General features: G+C 37.8%; 1 protein-coding gene across 5 annotated transcripts in view; it reads left to right on the forward strand.

The window, feature by feature from the left end:
• LOC104603372 (ENHANCED DISEASE RESISTANCE protein (DUF1336)) overlaps positions 1-18,897 on the forward strand; it is a 116,444-nt gene that overhangs the window by 95,041 nt on the left and 2,506 nt on the right. For 2 of the 5 annotated variants that reach the window (XM_088897312.1, XM_010267389.3), the window contains 5 exons: positions 3,838-3,939; positions 4,494-4,541; positions 16,012-16,155; positions 16,271-16,366; positions 17,448-17,549. In XM_088897312.1, coding sequence (XP_088753438.1) covers positions 3,838-3,939; positions 4,494-4,541; positions 16,012-16,155; positions 16,271-16,366; positions 17,448-17,549 — 492 coding nt within the window. Of the gene's footprint in view, positions 1-3,837; positions 3,940-4,493; positions 4,542-10,567; positions 11,079-15,702; positions 15,849-16,011; positions 16,156-16,258; positions 16,367-17,447; positions 17,550-18,897 lie in introns of those variants that run through there. The other 3 variants (XR_016082264.1, XR_016082266.1, XR_016082265.1) reach the window with 3 other exon arrangements.

Here is an 18,897-nt window from a genome sequence, read left to right on the forward strand (position 1 = left end):
TTGTTCCAAAGCCATGTCATTATTTGTGCATCATCTTGTTCCCAATCACTGAACCCAGGGGAATTAGAGGAAGGTTTCTCCTCCCTCACATGTTTTACTTCCCTCTTGGCCTTCAAGAACACCTCCACAGATTTTGCCCATGGTACATAGTTCTCACCATTCAACTTGATGGATGTCATTTGAACACTTATATAATCTGAAGAAAGCATGATGCTGGTTTTATTGTCATTCCCATCTACGGAAGAAGCCATCTCAATTATTTCACCTTCAAGTATACAACACAACCTCACACTCTTTCACAAGGCTTATCTCACTTATAACACCACCAACCCCAGCTTCTTTAAATACACATTACACACCACACACTAAGGCTGAAATCACTCAGTCTTCACATCAAACACCTGGGCTGCACACTGCAGAACCATTCACCATCAACACACTAAGACTGAAATCTCTCAGTCTTCACATCAAACACTTGGGCTGCACACTGCAGAACTGATTACACACAAGGTCTAGGACACAACCACCACCACCACCAATCACCACGACACAACCTCCACCAATCTACTGCTGTTGTGAACTTCAGCAGTCGACAACTCTTCTTTCAGCATACATATGAAGAGAAATACAGAGAAACACGACTGAAATGCATATCAGTCACACCGAGCATCACCACAACCAACTTTTGAAGCAAAAAGAAAACATTCACAGTCCCTTATTTGGACAAACAACAATAGTGTTCATACCTGTCCACATTCAGCCCTCTTCAATACTGAATAGAGGGTTTAGTATACCACTTCAACAACTACCACAGCAACGATCGGAGGCATTCTCACCTCCAGACCCACAAAACGACAGCTCCTTTTCAGCCCCTTATCGAACCTCCACTCAGGTCAGTCGAAAAAGAAGAAGATGACTGTGAAAGTTGGCGGTGAACCCAGAAAGAGAACAGCAACAAGAAAGAAATAAGGATACGACCTTACAGCTCTGATACCATGTGAATAAACCCTAGTTGATTCTAGGTCAAAGTAGAGAAGAAGGAAGAAGAAAGAAAAGAGAAAGAAGAAGAAGAGTATTCGGCCAGACTAGAAGAGAGAATGTGAAAAATCACTCTCCTAGCCGACCCACTTGAATTTTATTCATAAAACTTAGAGTTACAAGAAAGACAGTTTTGTCCCTCATATAAGATGGGACACATAACTTAAACTCAGATACAATAGACCTTTCACTTTCAAGAAGATAAACCAGAATGACCAAAATACCCCTGACTCGAGCATTCTAATGTCCGATGAGGAAATCAAACACCCGATTTCTCTCCACCAACTTCCTATGTGTTTTTGCATCCTTTGTAAAACCCCAAACAACAGTCTCCATCAAATCAATCTCCTGCCAAAGAGATTTCATCATGGAGAAGTAGACAGTTAAGGGTTTCTCCCCAAACAACAGTCTCCATCAATTTGTAGGCTTGGAAAACATTCAGCTTTTAGGAATAGGTCTCTGGTGACACTATCCCACACTTCCTTTGCAGTTTCCATCCACAAGTAATGCTAACTAATTTGTGGCTGCATAGAGTTCACTAACCAACCCACTACTATGTAGTTTTCCTGTATCCACTTTTCATAGGTAGGGTCATCCTCTGCCAGTTTCTTTTTGCTCCCAGTAATGTGGCCCCATTTCCCTCTACTACACATGTATTTTAATTGACTGAGACCAAGCTAAATAGTTGGTTCCATCCAACTTTACAATTGTTACTACCCCTAACAGAGTCTCCACCAACCCCCCATGTCCAAACCCGAAATTATGGGATATTTGGTTTCTCCTCCAATTTGCTCCATTGAGTGCACAGATGCAAACGAAAAATCAAATTAGGGTTTTACTAAGCTAGATTTGCTATCCCAAGCAAAGAACAACTCTTCAACCACCCAAAACTACGGTTTCACAGCACCCTACAGAATAGGAGGAAAGAAACTTCAATTGCTCCTACCAAAGGTGCCAGAACTTTGTCCAACACAAACCACCCTTAATAAAAATCAAAGAGCTCCCCTTTGATTCCAAAGCACCAACTTCAAAGTGTCTCTAGGACCTATAACAAGATTACTCCAATTATCTAAAGCTTTCGGGAAACTGAACTACCTAACCATTACTCGGCCAGATATTTCATTTGTGGTTAGTGTGGTAAGTCATTTCATGCAGAATCCTTTGGTTCCACATTGGAATGCGGTTCTAAGGATTGTGAGGTATTTAAAGGGGGCTCTTGGTTGTGGTTTGATATACAAGAGTGGTGGAAAACTTGAAATAGAAGGATATATTGATGCTGACTGGGCCGGTTCTATGTCTGATAGGAGATCTACTACAGGCTATTGCACTTTTCTTGGGGGTAATCTGGTGACATGGAAAAGTAAGAAGCAAGCAGTTGTGGCAAGAAGCAGTGCAGAGGCAGAATATAGAGCTATGGCACATACTAGTGAATTAGTGTGGCTGAAGAACCTTCTACAGGAGATGGGATACACTGTTGACACTTCAATGAAGCTCTACTGTGACAATCAGGCTGCAGTTCCTATTTCTTCTAATCCGGTGTTTCATGAGAGAACCAAGCACATAGAGGTTGATTGTCACTTTGTGAGAGAGAAGGTGCTGAGTGGAGTGATATATACTGCATATGTTAACACAGGGAACCAATGGGCAGACTTGTTTACTAAAGGGTTAAGTCGGGGAAGAGTAGACTACATATGTAACAAGCTGGGATTATATGATATATATTCTCTAACTTGAGGGGGAGTGTTAGTGTCGAATATGTAGGGGTATTTCTGTCTTTATACTTATGTTTATGTGCTGATGTGTAAGATTATGTTTTAGTGTCCCTTACTTGAGTAGGGACACATGTGTCTTTTCCACAATATAAGTAATATAAATCAATTCTGGCCGAATGGGAGAGTGATCTTTTTCTCTCATTCAAACCAGTTCTTTCTCTCCCTTTCTTCTCTTCTCTTCTTCTTCTCTCTCTCTCTCTCTTTCTCTTCCTTCTTCTTGACTGTTATCAGCTTAATAGGATTCAAGGGCAGGCCGAATCCTAATAAGAACCTATTTTGATATCAAGTTGTGAAACACACCTGCAAAATAATTCAAAAAATATAGAAAAAAGAGAAGAAAAGAAAGAAGGAAGAAAAGTTTAAGCATAAGTTTGTGAAAGAAGAAGGAAGAAGAAGAGAAGGGAAGAGAGAAGAGGAGAGTTTAGTCCTTTCTCTAGCATCCCCAAGATATCTTTTATTCTCTTAATTCTAAATTGAGTACAATTCCCTAGATGCCCTTAATGGGGTGGCCAGCACTAAAGAGTTAATAAAACAAAAAGAGGTCCATAACTGAAAAAACATAAACTTAAAACATAACTTAAAAGAAATAAAACACTAAGGCCCATTTGGCCCATTCTCACTACAGATTACATCTTGAAAAAGAGAAAAATAGCAGGAAATTTTTTTGGGCAAACTGCCCTTGGCATGATGTCTTTTCCAATTGCATTGACAAAAACACCCTCAAGTGATTTATAAAATAACACCCTCAAGTGGCATCTATTTGATTTTCTTTTGCATTCCCCTATATAATTTTTTGCAACTTGCAACCACAAATATTGTATATTGCACTTACTTTAGTGGCTTGCCCTGGGGTTTTATCTTAAGATGATTATCTTGTTTGAATTTGATTGTAACAATTTGTGCACATATATTTACTTATTACACTAGTTTAGACACCGTTTTTTCCCTAACTTTTCTATAAAATGCCGTAAAATTGGATTTTGTGGATCATCAATAGAGTAAATACTTTGCATTTTTTCCATTAAAGGTAATGGGAGGAGATCCCCTTTTGAAGCTCTTAGCAGTTGATTGGTTGAAGGCTGATAGTAACATTGATAGGGTCGCTCTGTATCCTAAATGTCTTGTTCAGGTAAAATAGAACTTCTTTACCAACTTCAATTAAGTTAGTAAGTTTGCTTATATTCAGTTAAGCAACTTTATTGTTTATGTTCTTTGTATTCCATCCTTCCACTTTAATTTGAATCATCCTTTTTATATAGAAATTAACGTTTCTCATTTTTCTATTTTTTAACCTTTTGGTTTGATGCATATGGAGATGTAATAACTAATAATTGACTATATCTCAGATATGTTATAATTGGCTACTCAAGAGTAATTAAATATACAGAGTTGGTATGATCTAATGTTAGGAATTGACATAATTTATTGGATTTGGATTTATTTTATTACGATATTTTTTTGGAAAATTGAATGTGATTTTTTCTTGTCATTGGATCTTAGTTATACCAGGAAGAAAGAAATCAATTTGGTTTAGGAGGGTTTGGGTGGAAACAAATGACAAAATTCTGTGTGTGTATTGTAGGATCTGTTTGAGCTTTTCACTTTTTCCCTCTATTTCAGTTTCTTTTAATTTAATTTGGGGGAATCCTAATTCCTTGTCTAATATTTTCGTCTTAATTTCAGTCAGAAGCTGGAAAGAAACTTCCATTCATTCTGGTCATTAATTTACAGGTATGTGAAAATATCTTTTGATCCCAGCCCATCTCTTGTTATGTCATAGTGAGTTGAGAGACCTTTTATGTGCATTGTATATATCCGTATAACTTCAATTACATAAACCAATAACATGACATTGGTTTATGTGCATTGTATATATCCTTACAACTTCATAAGGGTAATTCATCATTTGAAATTTTCAATGTTGATCAGATGATTGTAAGTTATTAATTAGGTTATTGTTAGCATTTGTTTGGAGTTTAAAAAATAATGTAATAAACAGGTTAACAAGTTATAGTGTTTTTTTCTTATTTGGGTATATAGTGGCAATTTTATAAGTATGGTAAATAGTGGTCTAATAACCCTAGTTACCTATATGCCTGTGTGAATGTCGGGAAAATGACCCCAATTGTTCACTTCATGGCCAAACAGATGGAGTCACCACCCATCATAAACAAATAACTGGGAGTGATGGGCCTCCCAGAATTGTATTCGGTAAAACATTTCGGAACTGATAGTGACTCCATACCGCCTGGTCGAGACAAGGCTATTCTGGGTAAGTCGAGAGAGAGAGAAGAGGGAAGGGGTTAGGCACCCCTCTCTCTGGTTAGTATGAATGCCGATTTCCCTATCTGCCTTTAGATTTGATGTGAGAATCCAGGTTCCCAATGATTTAAGAGAACTTGGGAGCTTCTCTCTTCCCCTCCGAACCAACCCCCTTTTGGACGTAAGGGGTTTGAGCAAAAGGATGAATTCTCACCCCTTTTCTATTAGACCCCCACCGACCTTTGGACTTAGTCGGTTGGTTCCAAGGGTGAAAAGAAACGCTTCAAATCCTCTCAAATGAGGTTCTTATATTCAAACTCGAACTTTACACAAACACCAAAATAATAGAAAAAAAAACGACCTACAGCGGCATTAATAGACCAAGCTTCGTATAAAGATAAATGAGATGAGGTAAAATATTTTACCTCTTGTAACCTGAAACTCGCTGGTTTGGGAACTTTTGCTGGAACAGGGGAGTTGTTGATTTCCGATTACCTTCTCGAACGGCAATGGTGACTGAAGTTATACCTTAAGATGTTGATGAAAAGTGAGGTGATTCCAGTGCAGGCTTCACCTGAACTTGAGAGGAATACTTCCGGTAGAGTTTACTACAACCGACTCGCTGCTGCGTCTTAGCTTGAAGACGATGAACAGTCTCCGAACAGTAGCCCCCCTCTCGATTCTCTCTCTCTCGAAACTCTCGAAACTCTCAAAACTCTCGGCTCTTGCCCGACCCCTTTACTTGAAACTCTCTGGTCTCGCTCTTTCTCTCTCTCTCAAAACTCTTAGTTCTTGCTCTTTCTCAAATTTTGAAGCTCTTGGCTCTCGCCCAACCCCTTACTCAAAACTCTCTACTCTCGCTCTTTCTCAAATTTCACCCCATCCGCCCCAATTCTCTAATTCTCGACCCCTATTCTCTTCAAAAACTCCTCCCCTTTCTCTTGGGAATGGTGCCTCTATTTATAATGGAGGGTAAGGGAAGGTTCTGTCAATTCTCAAAAATGAAAAGGGGTTTTAGGTAAGTCAGGGTTAAAAGGGATAGGAGGGTTCAATATTTGGGGTTCAAAGAGTAATTTAGAAATTTATGGTAATTTGGGGTGAAGGGCATTTTGGTAATTTTAGGTTTAAAGGGTATTTTGGGGATTTAAGGAATGAGTGCTATCTTGGGAACTCAGACACAATGAAGGTATTTGGGAATTTGAAATAAAGGGGTAATTTTGGAATTTTAGGGTATGAAGGGCATTTGGTCAGGGGCAGTGTTTTAAAAGTGCAAGGCACAAAAAAAGTGCAAGGGCCAATTTGTGCTTGAGGCGCAAGGCGAGGCGCGCGCGCAAAATTACAAAAAAAATAGCTAAAAAATAAAAAAGAGTCAAAAAATTCAAAAAATGCGAAAAAAATTTAAAAATGCAAAAAATATTAAACATAATGTTAATAAAAAATATAAACATAAATTTTAAAATAAATGTTTTAAAAAACCAATTATCTAAATTTAAAATACATAAAAATAACATGTAAAGCGTATTCAAATGAAAATTTAAAAATAAAAGCAAACATATAAAGCATTTTCAAGCATGTAAAACCCACAATCTCATTTTTTCCTTAATTGCATTGCTTCAAGTAGCTAATGTGATGTAAAACATATTGCATTCTTGATTCTCTGAGTCACCTTTGTACCACGCCCCTCGAGGCAAGCCCGAACAAGTCTATGTTAGGGTATGAAATTCTTATTTCTCACATGAAAGGGGTGCACCTAGGACCTGGGTGAGGCGCATACCCCAAAATGTGCCTCACCTGTGTGCCTAGGCGCGCCCTTTAAATCATTGGTCAGGGGGTATTTTGGTAATTGGTCCAAAGGGGGTATCTTTGGGAATTTGGTTAAGAGGGATATTTTGGGAATTTGGTTCAGTGGGTATTCTGGTAATTTGGAATGGGAGATATTTTGGGAATTTTGGCTTTGAAGGGTATTTTGGGAATTTGGTTAGGGGTATTTTGGTAATTTGGTTGAGGCTTGGAGGTTGAGGCTTTGGGGGTATTAGATGAGATTAACAATGGGTTGTGAGGATTTGGAGGTTGAGGCTTGTTTTTTTTTTGGATTTTGTAGGTCTCAGAGGGGTCAGAATGGTTTGATCGGGTGTTTGAGGTGAATTGAAGGTTCCAGCAGAGGATCGAGCAAAAATCGAGTGTTGACAGCTTGTTATCTTTTCTATTTGATGCAGAATAGAATTAGAAATTTGGCTTTTTTAAGCTCTAGAGCTTGTATTGGTGTTCTTTCCTTAAACAATAATTCTCCTTCTACCATCTCTTTTATTATTCTCTCTTCTTTAGTTCTTCTCTTCTATAGCTTTGGTCCAAATATAGACTCTAGCTATAATTCTATCCATTGGAAGGCATCAACTTTATTAATTTAACCTGGCTTCAAACTTCAAGTTAGTTTTTCCACCCTTTCTTCAACTTAGAGGGAGTTATCGGGATTAAAACCTTTTATAGAACTTTTCCATAAAATAGTACATTTTGCAAATCAGATTTCAAATACAATTGAAATCCACTGCCGACAGTTTTATGTTTCAATCAGAGAGAGTGTAAACCCTAATATTCACTTTGCCTAACAAAGGGGTCAATCCAATCACTATGATCACCCACTTAAGTAATTTCCTAAACTGCCCCAACATGCCCAGATATTTGATCCTTAATGGATCATCAAAGACAGTTTAGTCCAAAACCTAGTGTAGTAGTGTCATAATCAAGTCTGGGGTTAAGTGCAACATTCTAGTTTTTCCCATCTATCTCCAAGGTCCAGGGCACAATTGGAAATTGGTCTAAGTTCGGTGCTTCTTCCAAACACCCACTGGTTGTGCTTGGGATCTAACCCTAGCAGCTAAGACAAGCTACTCCACCAATTTGGTCGCACACTAGTGTCAGTCTTGTCAAGATAAACTCCCCAAGTCTATCCAATGGCTGAGAACATTTTAAACTAACAAGTGTAATCATGAAACAATAAAGTACTCATATTTTTTATAAATGTTTGTGTACATCAATCTGATTGGAGCTAAGGGCATACAGTGTCTAACACATAGTCCCTTTTGTACAGTATCATGTCTTTGTATTTTTTTGTATTTGTTCTTTTTTCTCTTTTAGCCCTTTTATGGGCATTTCTATAATTGTACATAGCATTCTAATCTGATAGAGGCTCTTTGGGGTGGGGGTCGACTATTCCATTGTTACCCTGAAACTATTTGTCTTCCTTTTTGTTTGAACCCTCTTGTTGACAGAATCAACTTGGAAATATAAGATCTTGAGGAAAGATGCTGAATATGACTTCACCTGATCTGAATGATAAATTTGAAATTTTTTTTTCCTAGGATTTTGAGGATAGAAGTTAGACTTTGGAGGCAAATATAACTGATGTGTAGTTAATGCAAGAAATTCCTCAAAATAGCAATCTCGTGGAACAGTAAGATCTACTCACCAGTATTCTATGGTAAAACAAGAACAGTTGATAATACTGTCCATAGCTGTCTATGGAGACAATATGAAGAACTTCAAAGCTTTATTGTGTGAATCAGAAATGTGAACAATAAAAAGAGAAGTTGATAATACTATCCATAGCTTTCTATGGAGAAAATATGAATAACTTCAAAGCTTTATTGCTTTAATTAGAAAATTGAACAATAACAATAAGGTGAACTGTGCATGAACATGGTTGAGCCAACTTTAGGAGCTTTTATAGTCACCTAAAATCCTATAGAGCTCTTGATTGAACTCCCTAAACTACCTAGCTCCCTATAGTTGGGTCATCTATTTTACTAATTTAGTTCTTGGTTTTGTAATGTCATTTTGGATAGTTTGACTTCGTCTAGGGTTGTTTTGAATTAGAAAAAGCCATTCTTTAGTTATTAATTAACTTTGATTTCTAATTCATATTTGTTTTCTCCTGTAATTCCTAAGTATGTTACCTTGCTCATGAGGTGGTTTCTTAGTACATATATGTACAAACTCATTATTTGTGGTCTTTTGAGGGAGAAGAAGTTACAATTATTGGTCATTGCAACTATGAGTGGGAATTCTCTCAATTCCTATTGAACTTGTGCACTATATTCCTCCTGGTTGTGATGCCCAGAACTCTTTTAGAGGGATTGTAGAGTGACCCTTGTGGAGTCTATACTTCCCTAACCCCAAGATGCAGCAAACTTAATTCAAATCTGCATAACCTACCAAAAAAGGTACTGCATGATTTCCTTTAATTGACCTATACTGCTACTAATTTGAATTGGTTATAGTGCTTAATTGAGAAGAAAAAAACATCTTTCTATCCTTTTCGAAGTAATGGGAATTGGGATGCAAAGTAAGTTTCCTCCCATCATTGGGATTACTTTGAGGCCCACTAGTAGAAAGAGTTAAAAGGGAAGTTAACACGTAACTCCTATTTACCTAAAGTGGACAAGCTAAATTTAATTAATGGTGTCTTCTCTAACCTACCAACTTGTTTTATATCTGCACACTACAACCTACCAACCTATTTTATTTAGTTACTATTCCAGCATCACTAACTAACCAGTTGCAGAGGGTTCAGAAAGATTTGTTGCCATGGAAAAGGAGATTTAAGGAAGTATCATTTTCTGGAAAGAGATACTTGCTGTAATCTCACAAAGGAAGGTTGTTTTGATAGTTAAGAACCAAGATTTATCTGAAGATGGTTATAGTGATAGGGCAAGAAGAGTAGAGCCCAATTTTGGAAGCATGAGAGGTAACTAGGAGGTCTAGAAGATACTTGATGTGGGCATCTCGTATGACAATTAGGACACTCTCAATGTACCATCTTGTATGGAATAAGTGTTTCAAAAGAAATTCAAGAAAGCACACAATAATTTTTACGAGTATTTTTGGTATGAGAAGCTTGAATTGGCATGGCATCCTGAACAATCTAACTAAAGCCATTCAGAGGAGTAAATAGCATCTAGAAATACTTTCTTTATTTGGAATCTATTCTACATGAAATTTTAACCCATTGGTCTTATCTATATAGGAAAAAAACTTAAATAGTTCTCTTGTGCAAGTGCAATGCAAGCTTTAGGTTGCAAGTTTCTTATTTTGGTGTTTCCAAGGGGTAATTACAAATTAATGATAGATTGTATTCAAGAGAAATTTGCCCAACCTTAGAGTAGGCTTCCTATTGTAGTTTGTTAGTGCACTTGGGAAGAATTATCTTCATGAATTTTAGAAGGGTTCTACTATAGCTTGGGATCTTGAAGACCCGACTCAAATCCTCATGCTTGATTCTAAGTGGCAGGCATATTCGAGACTGTTATAATCACTGAAAAAGCTACTCTCATCACAATCATTCTATTATTATTGTAATGAACTCATCGTTACAATCATTTTCCCATTATTTGCTCCAACAGTCTCTTGACCATTTATCTATATATGTACTTGTTTATGTAATGGAATTGACAATCAAATATTTCCCTTCTCTAGTGTTCTAATCCACTTTTGAGCAGTGTTTGCCACCATAGTTCAGGGAAACCTCCTCTCTCTTCTTGTCAAAGAGAAGAGGTATGTAACATGGTGGTATCAAAGCACTCCGGTCCATGGGCAAATGGATGGCTAGGTCGAAAGGACAACTAAGCGTGGCTGAGAAGACTTAAGAAGAGATGAACCAGTAACTGATGGAGATCTTAGACGCCTCAGCTAATTAGCTCCTCTAGTGGCAGCACAGGAAGAAAACGGAAAGAGATTGGTTCCTATGAGGGGGGGCTACTTCCAAAGGTGCTGAATGATCAAATGCTAGCCATGGATTCATATACCTTAGAGGCTTCTCAAGCTCGACATTCTCAAGTTCAATGGAACCAACCTGGATGGTTGGCTTCTACTTCTCTACTAGTACCTTGATCTAAACAAGGTTCCAGAAGACTAGTTGGGTATCCAGCCTAGCCATCAAGGAACCATGGTGGAGTGGTACTACTAGTTCAAAGACTATCAGCCGCACCTTTCGTAGTGCCAACTGAGGAGGTATGTTCTAGCATTATTTGATGATATTTTGATTTATAGTTCATTGAATGAGCACTTGATCCACCCAAGGCAAGTCCTTAGCATCTTGAGAGCTCATCGGCTATACACCAAGCTTAGTAAATGCACCTTTGCAGTCCCAAAGGTCCATTACCTTGGCCACATAATTTCTTCAGAAGGTATCAAAGTTGATTTGGAGAAATTGAACCAGTGGAGATGGGGCCACAACACAAAATCGTCTGTGATCTGCATGGCTTACTATGGTTGACCATCTACTATAGGAAATTCATCAAGGATTATAGGAGGATTACACGCCCCCTAACTGCCCTACTTAAGAAGGGGGGATTAGAAGACTCAAGGATGCCATGACCCCAGCTCTGGTCTCGGTGTTACCAAGCTTCAACAAGGAGTTCATCTTGGAGTATGACGTAAGTGGAACAGGGGTGGGGGCAGTCCTAACTCAGGATGGGCAACCGAAGTATCTCCTTTTTCAACAAGAAACTGCATGGGAAGAATCTAGCTCTGTCAACATATGATAAGGAGCTGGCTTAAAAAAAAAAAAAAAAAAAAAAAAAAACATATGATAAGGAGCTTTTGGCTGTCATAAAGGCTATCCAGAAATGAAGGTCTTATCTTTTGGGGAGGAGGTTCAAGATCAGGTCAACTCACCAAAGTCTTAAATTCCTTTTGGATCAAAAGATCACAACACCCATACAGAAATGACTCATTAGCAAGCTCCTCGGTTTTGACTATGAAATCTCATATAGGAAGGGCCAAGAGGATATTGTTGCTAATGCCCTGTCTCAGCAAAGTGAAGGAGAGATATGTTGGCTCTTTCAAGCCCAGCTCCATCATGGCTGGGTGATCTTAAACAAGAGGTGGTAGGGGATTCCAAAATGCAAAAGGTCATCTAGCAAATACCGTAAGGTGAAGCAAGGATGAAACACTATGAGGTTCAAGAAGAGCTGGTGTAGAAGAAGGGAAGATTGCTATTGAGTTTGGGCTCCAACCTTTGCAAGAAAATCTTCGAAGAAAGCTACAATTCATCATTAGGAGGGCACTTTGGATTCCATAATATTCTGAAATGGATCAAGACCATATGTTGCTGCAAGGGATACAAAAACCAAGTCAGGACCTAAGATGTGAGAATGCAAGGTATGCCAACAAATCTGGACCTAGATGTGAAAATGTTCCCTTACCAGGATGTTGTAACCCTTGCCAACCCTGGAACAAATCTGGACAGACGTGTCCATGGATTTAATTGAAGGGCTACCCCTCTCCAATTGGAAATCAGTGATATGGTGATCGTAGACCACCTCTCCAAGTATGGGCACTTCCTACCTCTATGCCACCCCTACATTGCTCGTGATGTAGCTCAAACTTTCATGGATGGTGTGTTCAACTACACAGAATGCCCAAGTTGATCATTAGTGATTATGATCCTACATGGCTACGTTTACTAGCTCCTTTTGGAAGGAACTATTTTCTCTTCAACGACCACCTTAAACATGAGCTTGGCATATCACTCCCAGTCTAATGGCCAGATGGAGGTCTTGAACCAGACCTTAGAGACGTACCTGCACTGCTTCACCTGATCTCACCCAGTGTTTTAAAACGTGGAGGCGTGACGTGAGGCGCTCCACTACCTAGAGGCATGAGGCATAGTTCAGAACGCAAGAGCTGCACTTCTTTATTTTTAATAAAAATCTTTTATATTAAGAAGAATAAAGATTCATAACATTAGTTGAAGGGGGGGGTCTGGGGGCCAAGCCCCCCCAGCTGAAGGGGCAGGGGGCAAACCACTTTCTTTTCCATTATCTTTTCTTCCCTTCCCCTTCCCCTTCCCCTTCCCCTTCCCCTTCCTTTTCTTTTCTTTCCTTTTCTCTTTTTTTTCTTCTCTTTCTTTTTCTTTCCCTTCCCTTTCTTTTCCTTTCCTTTCCTTTCCTTTTTTTCATTTTTCTTTTTTTTTGTCTTTTTATATAAGATGTGCATGAGGCGCATGAGGCATACGCCTCTGGAACGCCTCATGAAAAAAGTACATGAACCGTACGCATCAGAGGTGTCAGCGTCTCTGGCATATGCCTTAGGGCGTTTTGGGAGCACCTCGCCTGGAGGTGCGCCTCTAGGCGTACGCCTCCCACGCCCTTTAAAACACTGATCTCACCCTCACACCTGGTCTCATTGGCTACCTTTAGTCGAGTGGTGGTACAACCCCACCTTCCATTCAGCCACTAGAGCTACTCCGTGTCTCACTCCTCAAAAAGAAGTTGGAGCAGAACTCTGTCTCCAGCCCAACCTTAGCTCCCTTGCTTCCAGATGGTAACACTTAATTCCTATCTACAGACCATTCTTGACAGATGCATATGATCAAATCTCTGCAACAAGGCAGAGACCGATGCCACATGGGAGAGATGGAGCGAGTGGACTCGCTGGTTCAAAGGGGGAGAGGATGTTACAGTTCAGGAGATCCAAAGACTTGACCCACTGGAAATCACTGGAAAAGATACTCTCATCACAATCATTTTGTCATTACTGTAACAAACTCATCATTACAATTACTTTCCCATTATTGTTCCCAACAGTCTCTTAACCATTTAACTATGTATGTAATTGTTTTCGTAATGGAATGGACAATTGAATATTTCCCTTCTTATCCAGTTTAGATCCCTCTGTGAGTGGTTCACCACTATAGCTCGGGTGAAACTTCCTCTCTCTTCTTGTCAAAGAGGTAAATAACAGGTTCATCAGCCATCATCCATCAGCAAAAGAGTTTAGGGATGCATAGACATATTTCATTTTTATTGATATTCTTTTGTACTTGGGGAGGGATTGGATTTAGGTGGCGTTCGGTGCATCTTTCGGTTTGCGGGAAGCTTAAAAGACCAAAAAAATGGTCTTTTCTGTTTTATATCGCATAAACCAAAAGACCTGAAGACAAGCATGTGAAAAGACTGAACAAGCCAGAAATCGAGAAGCTTCAAATGAAGGTTTTGTTCTTTGCGCACTGAAAATAACCTTCACATATGTTTTTAACAGTCCCATAGACCACGACATTTACCAAATAGTCTTGGTCTTTAAAGACGAGATCCCAAAAACTCAGTGTGTCTTCTCGTCTACTGGGCTATTGAAAGATCTATCTAAAAAGACTTGCCAAACGCCCCTTAAATTTTCTATACATATTACACAAAATTATTAATAACATACCATAGGACTATGACAACCATATAAGAATGAATACATAAGTAACAAAGTTGGGCTTGACCTGACAGCTCAGATCAATCCTGAGATGATGAAAATTAGGAATTCATTGTTCTTATTGATTGCTTTAACTAGGGATAGTTGCATTTGGATTCTTCGTACATATGATGCCTCTAGGCTACTTTTGGATTATGGCAGAAATGGAAAAGCAGGATGGAGATGAATTCCCAAATCTGCTAATTTCTATGTTCTGCTTTGGGCACCAAAAAACAGGTCATGCGGAATACGGAAAAGTAGCAAATTTTATGTTATGTTTTTCCTTAGCTTTGATGGATTGTAAAATGATTAGCCCATTATCCACCAAATCTTGGAATCCATATCACTTTTTCATTTCCACCCTGTAATCCAAATACAGCCTTAAGGAATTACACTGTAGTAATAGCAGTTCACAGACTGTTTTCCATTAGGAAGTGCAGAATGAGAGTTGGAACACTATCCACAGGACTGTGGAGACTTATCCACAAGATTAGAGAAGCTTGATCACTGGAATCTAGATTGAACAACTCATTTCCTTAGGTTATTAGATCTGCAAACTCTATTGCAAATAGGGCTGTAATTGGATCAGATTCAGCAAAATCCAAATTCATCCAATTACTGAAAATTTGCATCTGAATCTGATCCAAAATCTGATTGGGTTTGAAGACCTCAGATTCGTATTCAAATCCGAACGGACTCGGATTGGATTCAGATTTAATATAATTCTGCTTTAATTTTTTAAAATACAAAAAAAAATAGTTAATTACTTTTTAACTTTTATATATAATAAATTAATGTAAATATAACATACTAAATTTATTCTATATATATATATATATATATATATATATATATATATAAATTCATATATAATATAATATATAAATATTTTTTTATTTTAAATATAATTATATAAAATTTATATATTAAAATCAATAAATACTGTAATACAATCAGATTTGGATTTTAATCGGATCAGATGGGGACAAATCCAAATCCAATCCGATTACATATCCGAGATAATCAGATCGGATGTCAGATCAGGCTTCAAATTTTCGGGTATCCTTTACAGGCCTAATTGCGAAGAGTCTTCGAATCGTAAGAGTGTTGGGGACACAGCTTTATTGCAGTACAACTATGCCAAACTGAGATGAGTTTGTGTATACAAGAGAAACTAATATAGGGTATTGGGGTGATATGGAGTCTTCTTTTGTACTTAGACTTGGGGCCATGTTCTTGTCTTCTTACCTTTTTATTGTTCCCTTTCTTTTGTGATGGCTTTCTCTTTTACTTTTCTATTTAAAAGGAAATAGAGTTATAAGTTTACAATACATGGACCAATGGTTTGACCTGGTAATTTAACCATTGGCTTGTGACCCCATCTCTTTTGCAGGAAAATGAGTGATCGGGTTTCCAAGATCACTTCTATGGATCCTTCAAACACCCACAGAATCCATAGTTTTGTACTTGCCCTTGTAGTTAGCATATTAAAAAAGCCAATTGGACCAATTTTTCTTCTGAGTATCAACATTTGAAAGGGTAACTAAATGCCAAATCATGAACTTAACCTTCTTATGGATAATAATGTTCTTTGTGTGTTATTTATAGATAACATTTAATTCTTAATGCTTTTCTGGATTTGTATTATAATTTCAGTCTAGTCTTTTATGCAGAAAATGATATTACTGCTCTGCTTTTTCAGATCCCAGCAAAACCAAACTACAGCATGGTTCTCTATTATGCTGCTGACAGGTCAGTAAAGAAAGATTCTTTACTGGGTAGATTTATAGATGGATCTGACATGTTCCGGAATGCAAGATTCAAACTAATTCCAAGTATTGTAGAGGTGTGTAATGTAATAATAATGGCATGGATCAAGAACTTGTCAATCTCACTGGACATTTTCTGTTCTGTCTTCTTTGTTGACTTTGGTTGCTAATGCTTTCTAGTGAGTCGTCCAGGGATATTGGATGGTGAAGCGTGCAGTTGGGACAAAAGCCTGCCTTTTGGGAAAAGCAGTGACATGTAGATACCTTAGACAAGATAATTTTTTGGAGGTAATTAGTAACTAAATTGGTTTCAGCATCCTCTTGATCTACTATGCTTACTGTGTGTTGGTAGTTGAAAGTTTTATGTCCATCTTTTTAACACATCCTAATACCTTTCAATGTTCTGAAAATTGTAAAAAGTTGAATCAAATCGAATTGTGAATTGTACCACAAGTCATAAGATTATTTCTATTTTTTTAAAAATTCGTCAAAAATTAAATATAGATATGCTTAAAGGAAGAATATAAATAGAAAAGTTATTCTACTTTTTTTTAATTTATATCTACCATTTATATACCTAAAACAATAGAATTTACGACTTGTACAGTCTAAGACAACATAATCAAGTTTGACTTGAAAGTCAAATAATCCACATACAATGGCTCTATATCCTACATATGATGGAAAATAAACTCAATATGTGATCTTAAATAATTTAAATAAGTGAATTTCTAGTAAGGTCCTTAAAAAACTAAATATAAACAAAACAAAATGACAGTAGAGAACTAATTCTTAATTGAATTGATTTGAATTGCAGGAATCATATAAATCATAAGATTTATGAATAAAATTGTAGGATCCAAACAAAAGCCCCAAGACTTTTGCAGAAAATGATTCAGACATAAGATTTGAACTGAATCCCTTGGGATTCATGGTTCAAATTGTGAATTGTATCGTAAATCGTAAGACTTTGACAACATTTCTACCTTTGGTTGTGCATTGGTAATCAAAATCTTAGGGCTACCCTGGTCCTGGTTATACTGGATCTTGGTATTCATAACAAAATTGTTCACTGCTAACCCTTGTACCACTCTTAGTACATACCTAACTCATCTCTTCCCAGTTTGTCAAAGTCAATCTCTGACATGTTTTTAGAACAAAAGCCTAATCCATTCCACCACAAACTTAGAAAGAGCAGTACAGGGGTTATGTCAACCCAACTCATCAAGAATACAAGTATTGAAACAAAGCTCAATACACTACAAATGAGAAATTATCCGTGCAAAATTATTTCAGAGGGTCTGAATAATCCTTAAAAAGTCCCTTCTGTTTTGCTTTGGTTCGTTGCTGATGGTATCTCGTTTTGCAGATTGATGTGGATGTTGGTTCATCATCTGTTGCAAGAAGTATCATTGGTCTGGTGCTTGGATATGTCACAAGCATAGTTGTTGATCTTGCAATTTTGGTTGAGGTATGTGCCTTTGAACTTCAATTTTTAATGGCAAATTAATCTTCTCATGAGATGAATTTTCTCATTCAGATATATGTGCTATAATTTCTAAACTCTTCTGCAATAACCATCTTATTTAGAGGAGCCTACTCCAACGCAAATCTTGGGTAAATAGATTGAAAGAAACACCTTTTTATCAATCAAACCTGAAAGTGAGAATGGCCTAAAAGTGAGGACATGGAGAAAGGAATGCAAGGTTGTTTGAAGACATAGAGAAAGGATCTTTTGGCTAAAACTCTACTTCCATTTACTAAACCCTGTTTATATCATCAGTAGTTACACCTTTAAATCCTTCACAAATCACAAGGCAATGCTCAATGCACTATTCTCGCTTTTAGCTTATCATGAAGCGATTGACCAATTTTTCTTATTGAGTATCTACTACATTGATTGGCACTATCCATACTCCTCCCAAGAGATGAGAAATGGGTCCCAACCTGTGTTAAGTATGGACGGGATGCAAAAGGGTGGTTGGTTCTCTCTGCAATCTTGTTGCAAAAAACACACACATGAGAAGAGAGGTACCAACTACCAAGACTTCCATTTCCATTGAAGCTTATCAATTTTGTTTGTCTTGTGAAACAACTTCCTAACAGAAGAATTTAACATTTGTTGGGGCAGGACCAAGCCAAATAGCCTTCACTAGGAATAAGAAATGACAGTTTTCTAGAGTGAGGGTTTTGAAAATAAAATGCACAGGTGTATGTACAAAGACGGTGCAATTTAAATGGGTTGGGTTGGACTGGATTTTGGACACCCATTGGGTTAATTGTTGGCACAAAGACGGTGCAACCATACCTAATCTGAATTAGCATGGACCTGAACCCAATCAAATGGTCCAGTGGTTTGATTCAGGTCAACGTAGTGTGCCCATTACTCAATTTGATTTGGACCCAATCCAACGGCCCAATTTGGTCAGGACCAGTTCAACCAATCAAATTATATGAAAGAGTAAAAACAATCAGTTGTGGCTAGGTCAACTGTAGAGGCCAAATATAGACCTATGGCCCATGGTGTTTCAGAGCTACTTTGGGTTAGATCCCTGCTGAGTGAGATTAGGATAAAAGTTGAGGAGCCCATGATGTTATATTGTGACAACTAAGCTGCCATCAATATTGCCCACAATCCAGTTCAGCATGACAGAAAAAAGCACATTGAAATTGATAGACACTTCATAAGAGAGAGGGTGACAACCAGAGAAGTTTGCCTGCCTTATGTCTACTCTCAATTACGGTTAGCTGATGTCTTCAAAGGGGTTGCAAAGAACAAGCTTGAACATAACCTACGCAAGTTGGGAATGTGTGACATT

Source organism: Nelumbo nucifera, chromosome 2 (genome assembly GCF_055504915.1).
Source record: "Nelumbo nucifera cultivar China Antique chromosome 2, China Antique-T2T, whole genome shotgun sequence".
In the NCBI taxonomy this organism is placed as follows: Eukaryota; Viridiplantae; Streptophyta; class Magnoliopsida; order Proteales; family Nelumbonaceae; genus Nelumbo; species Nelumbo nucifera.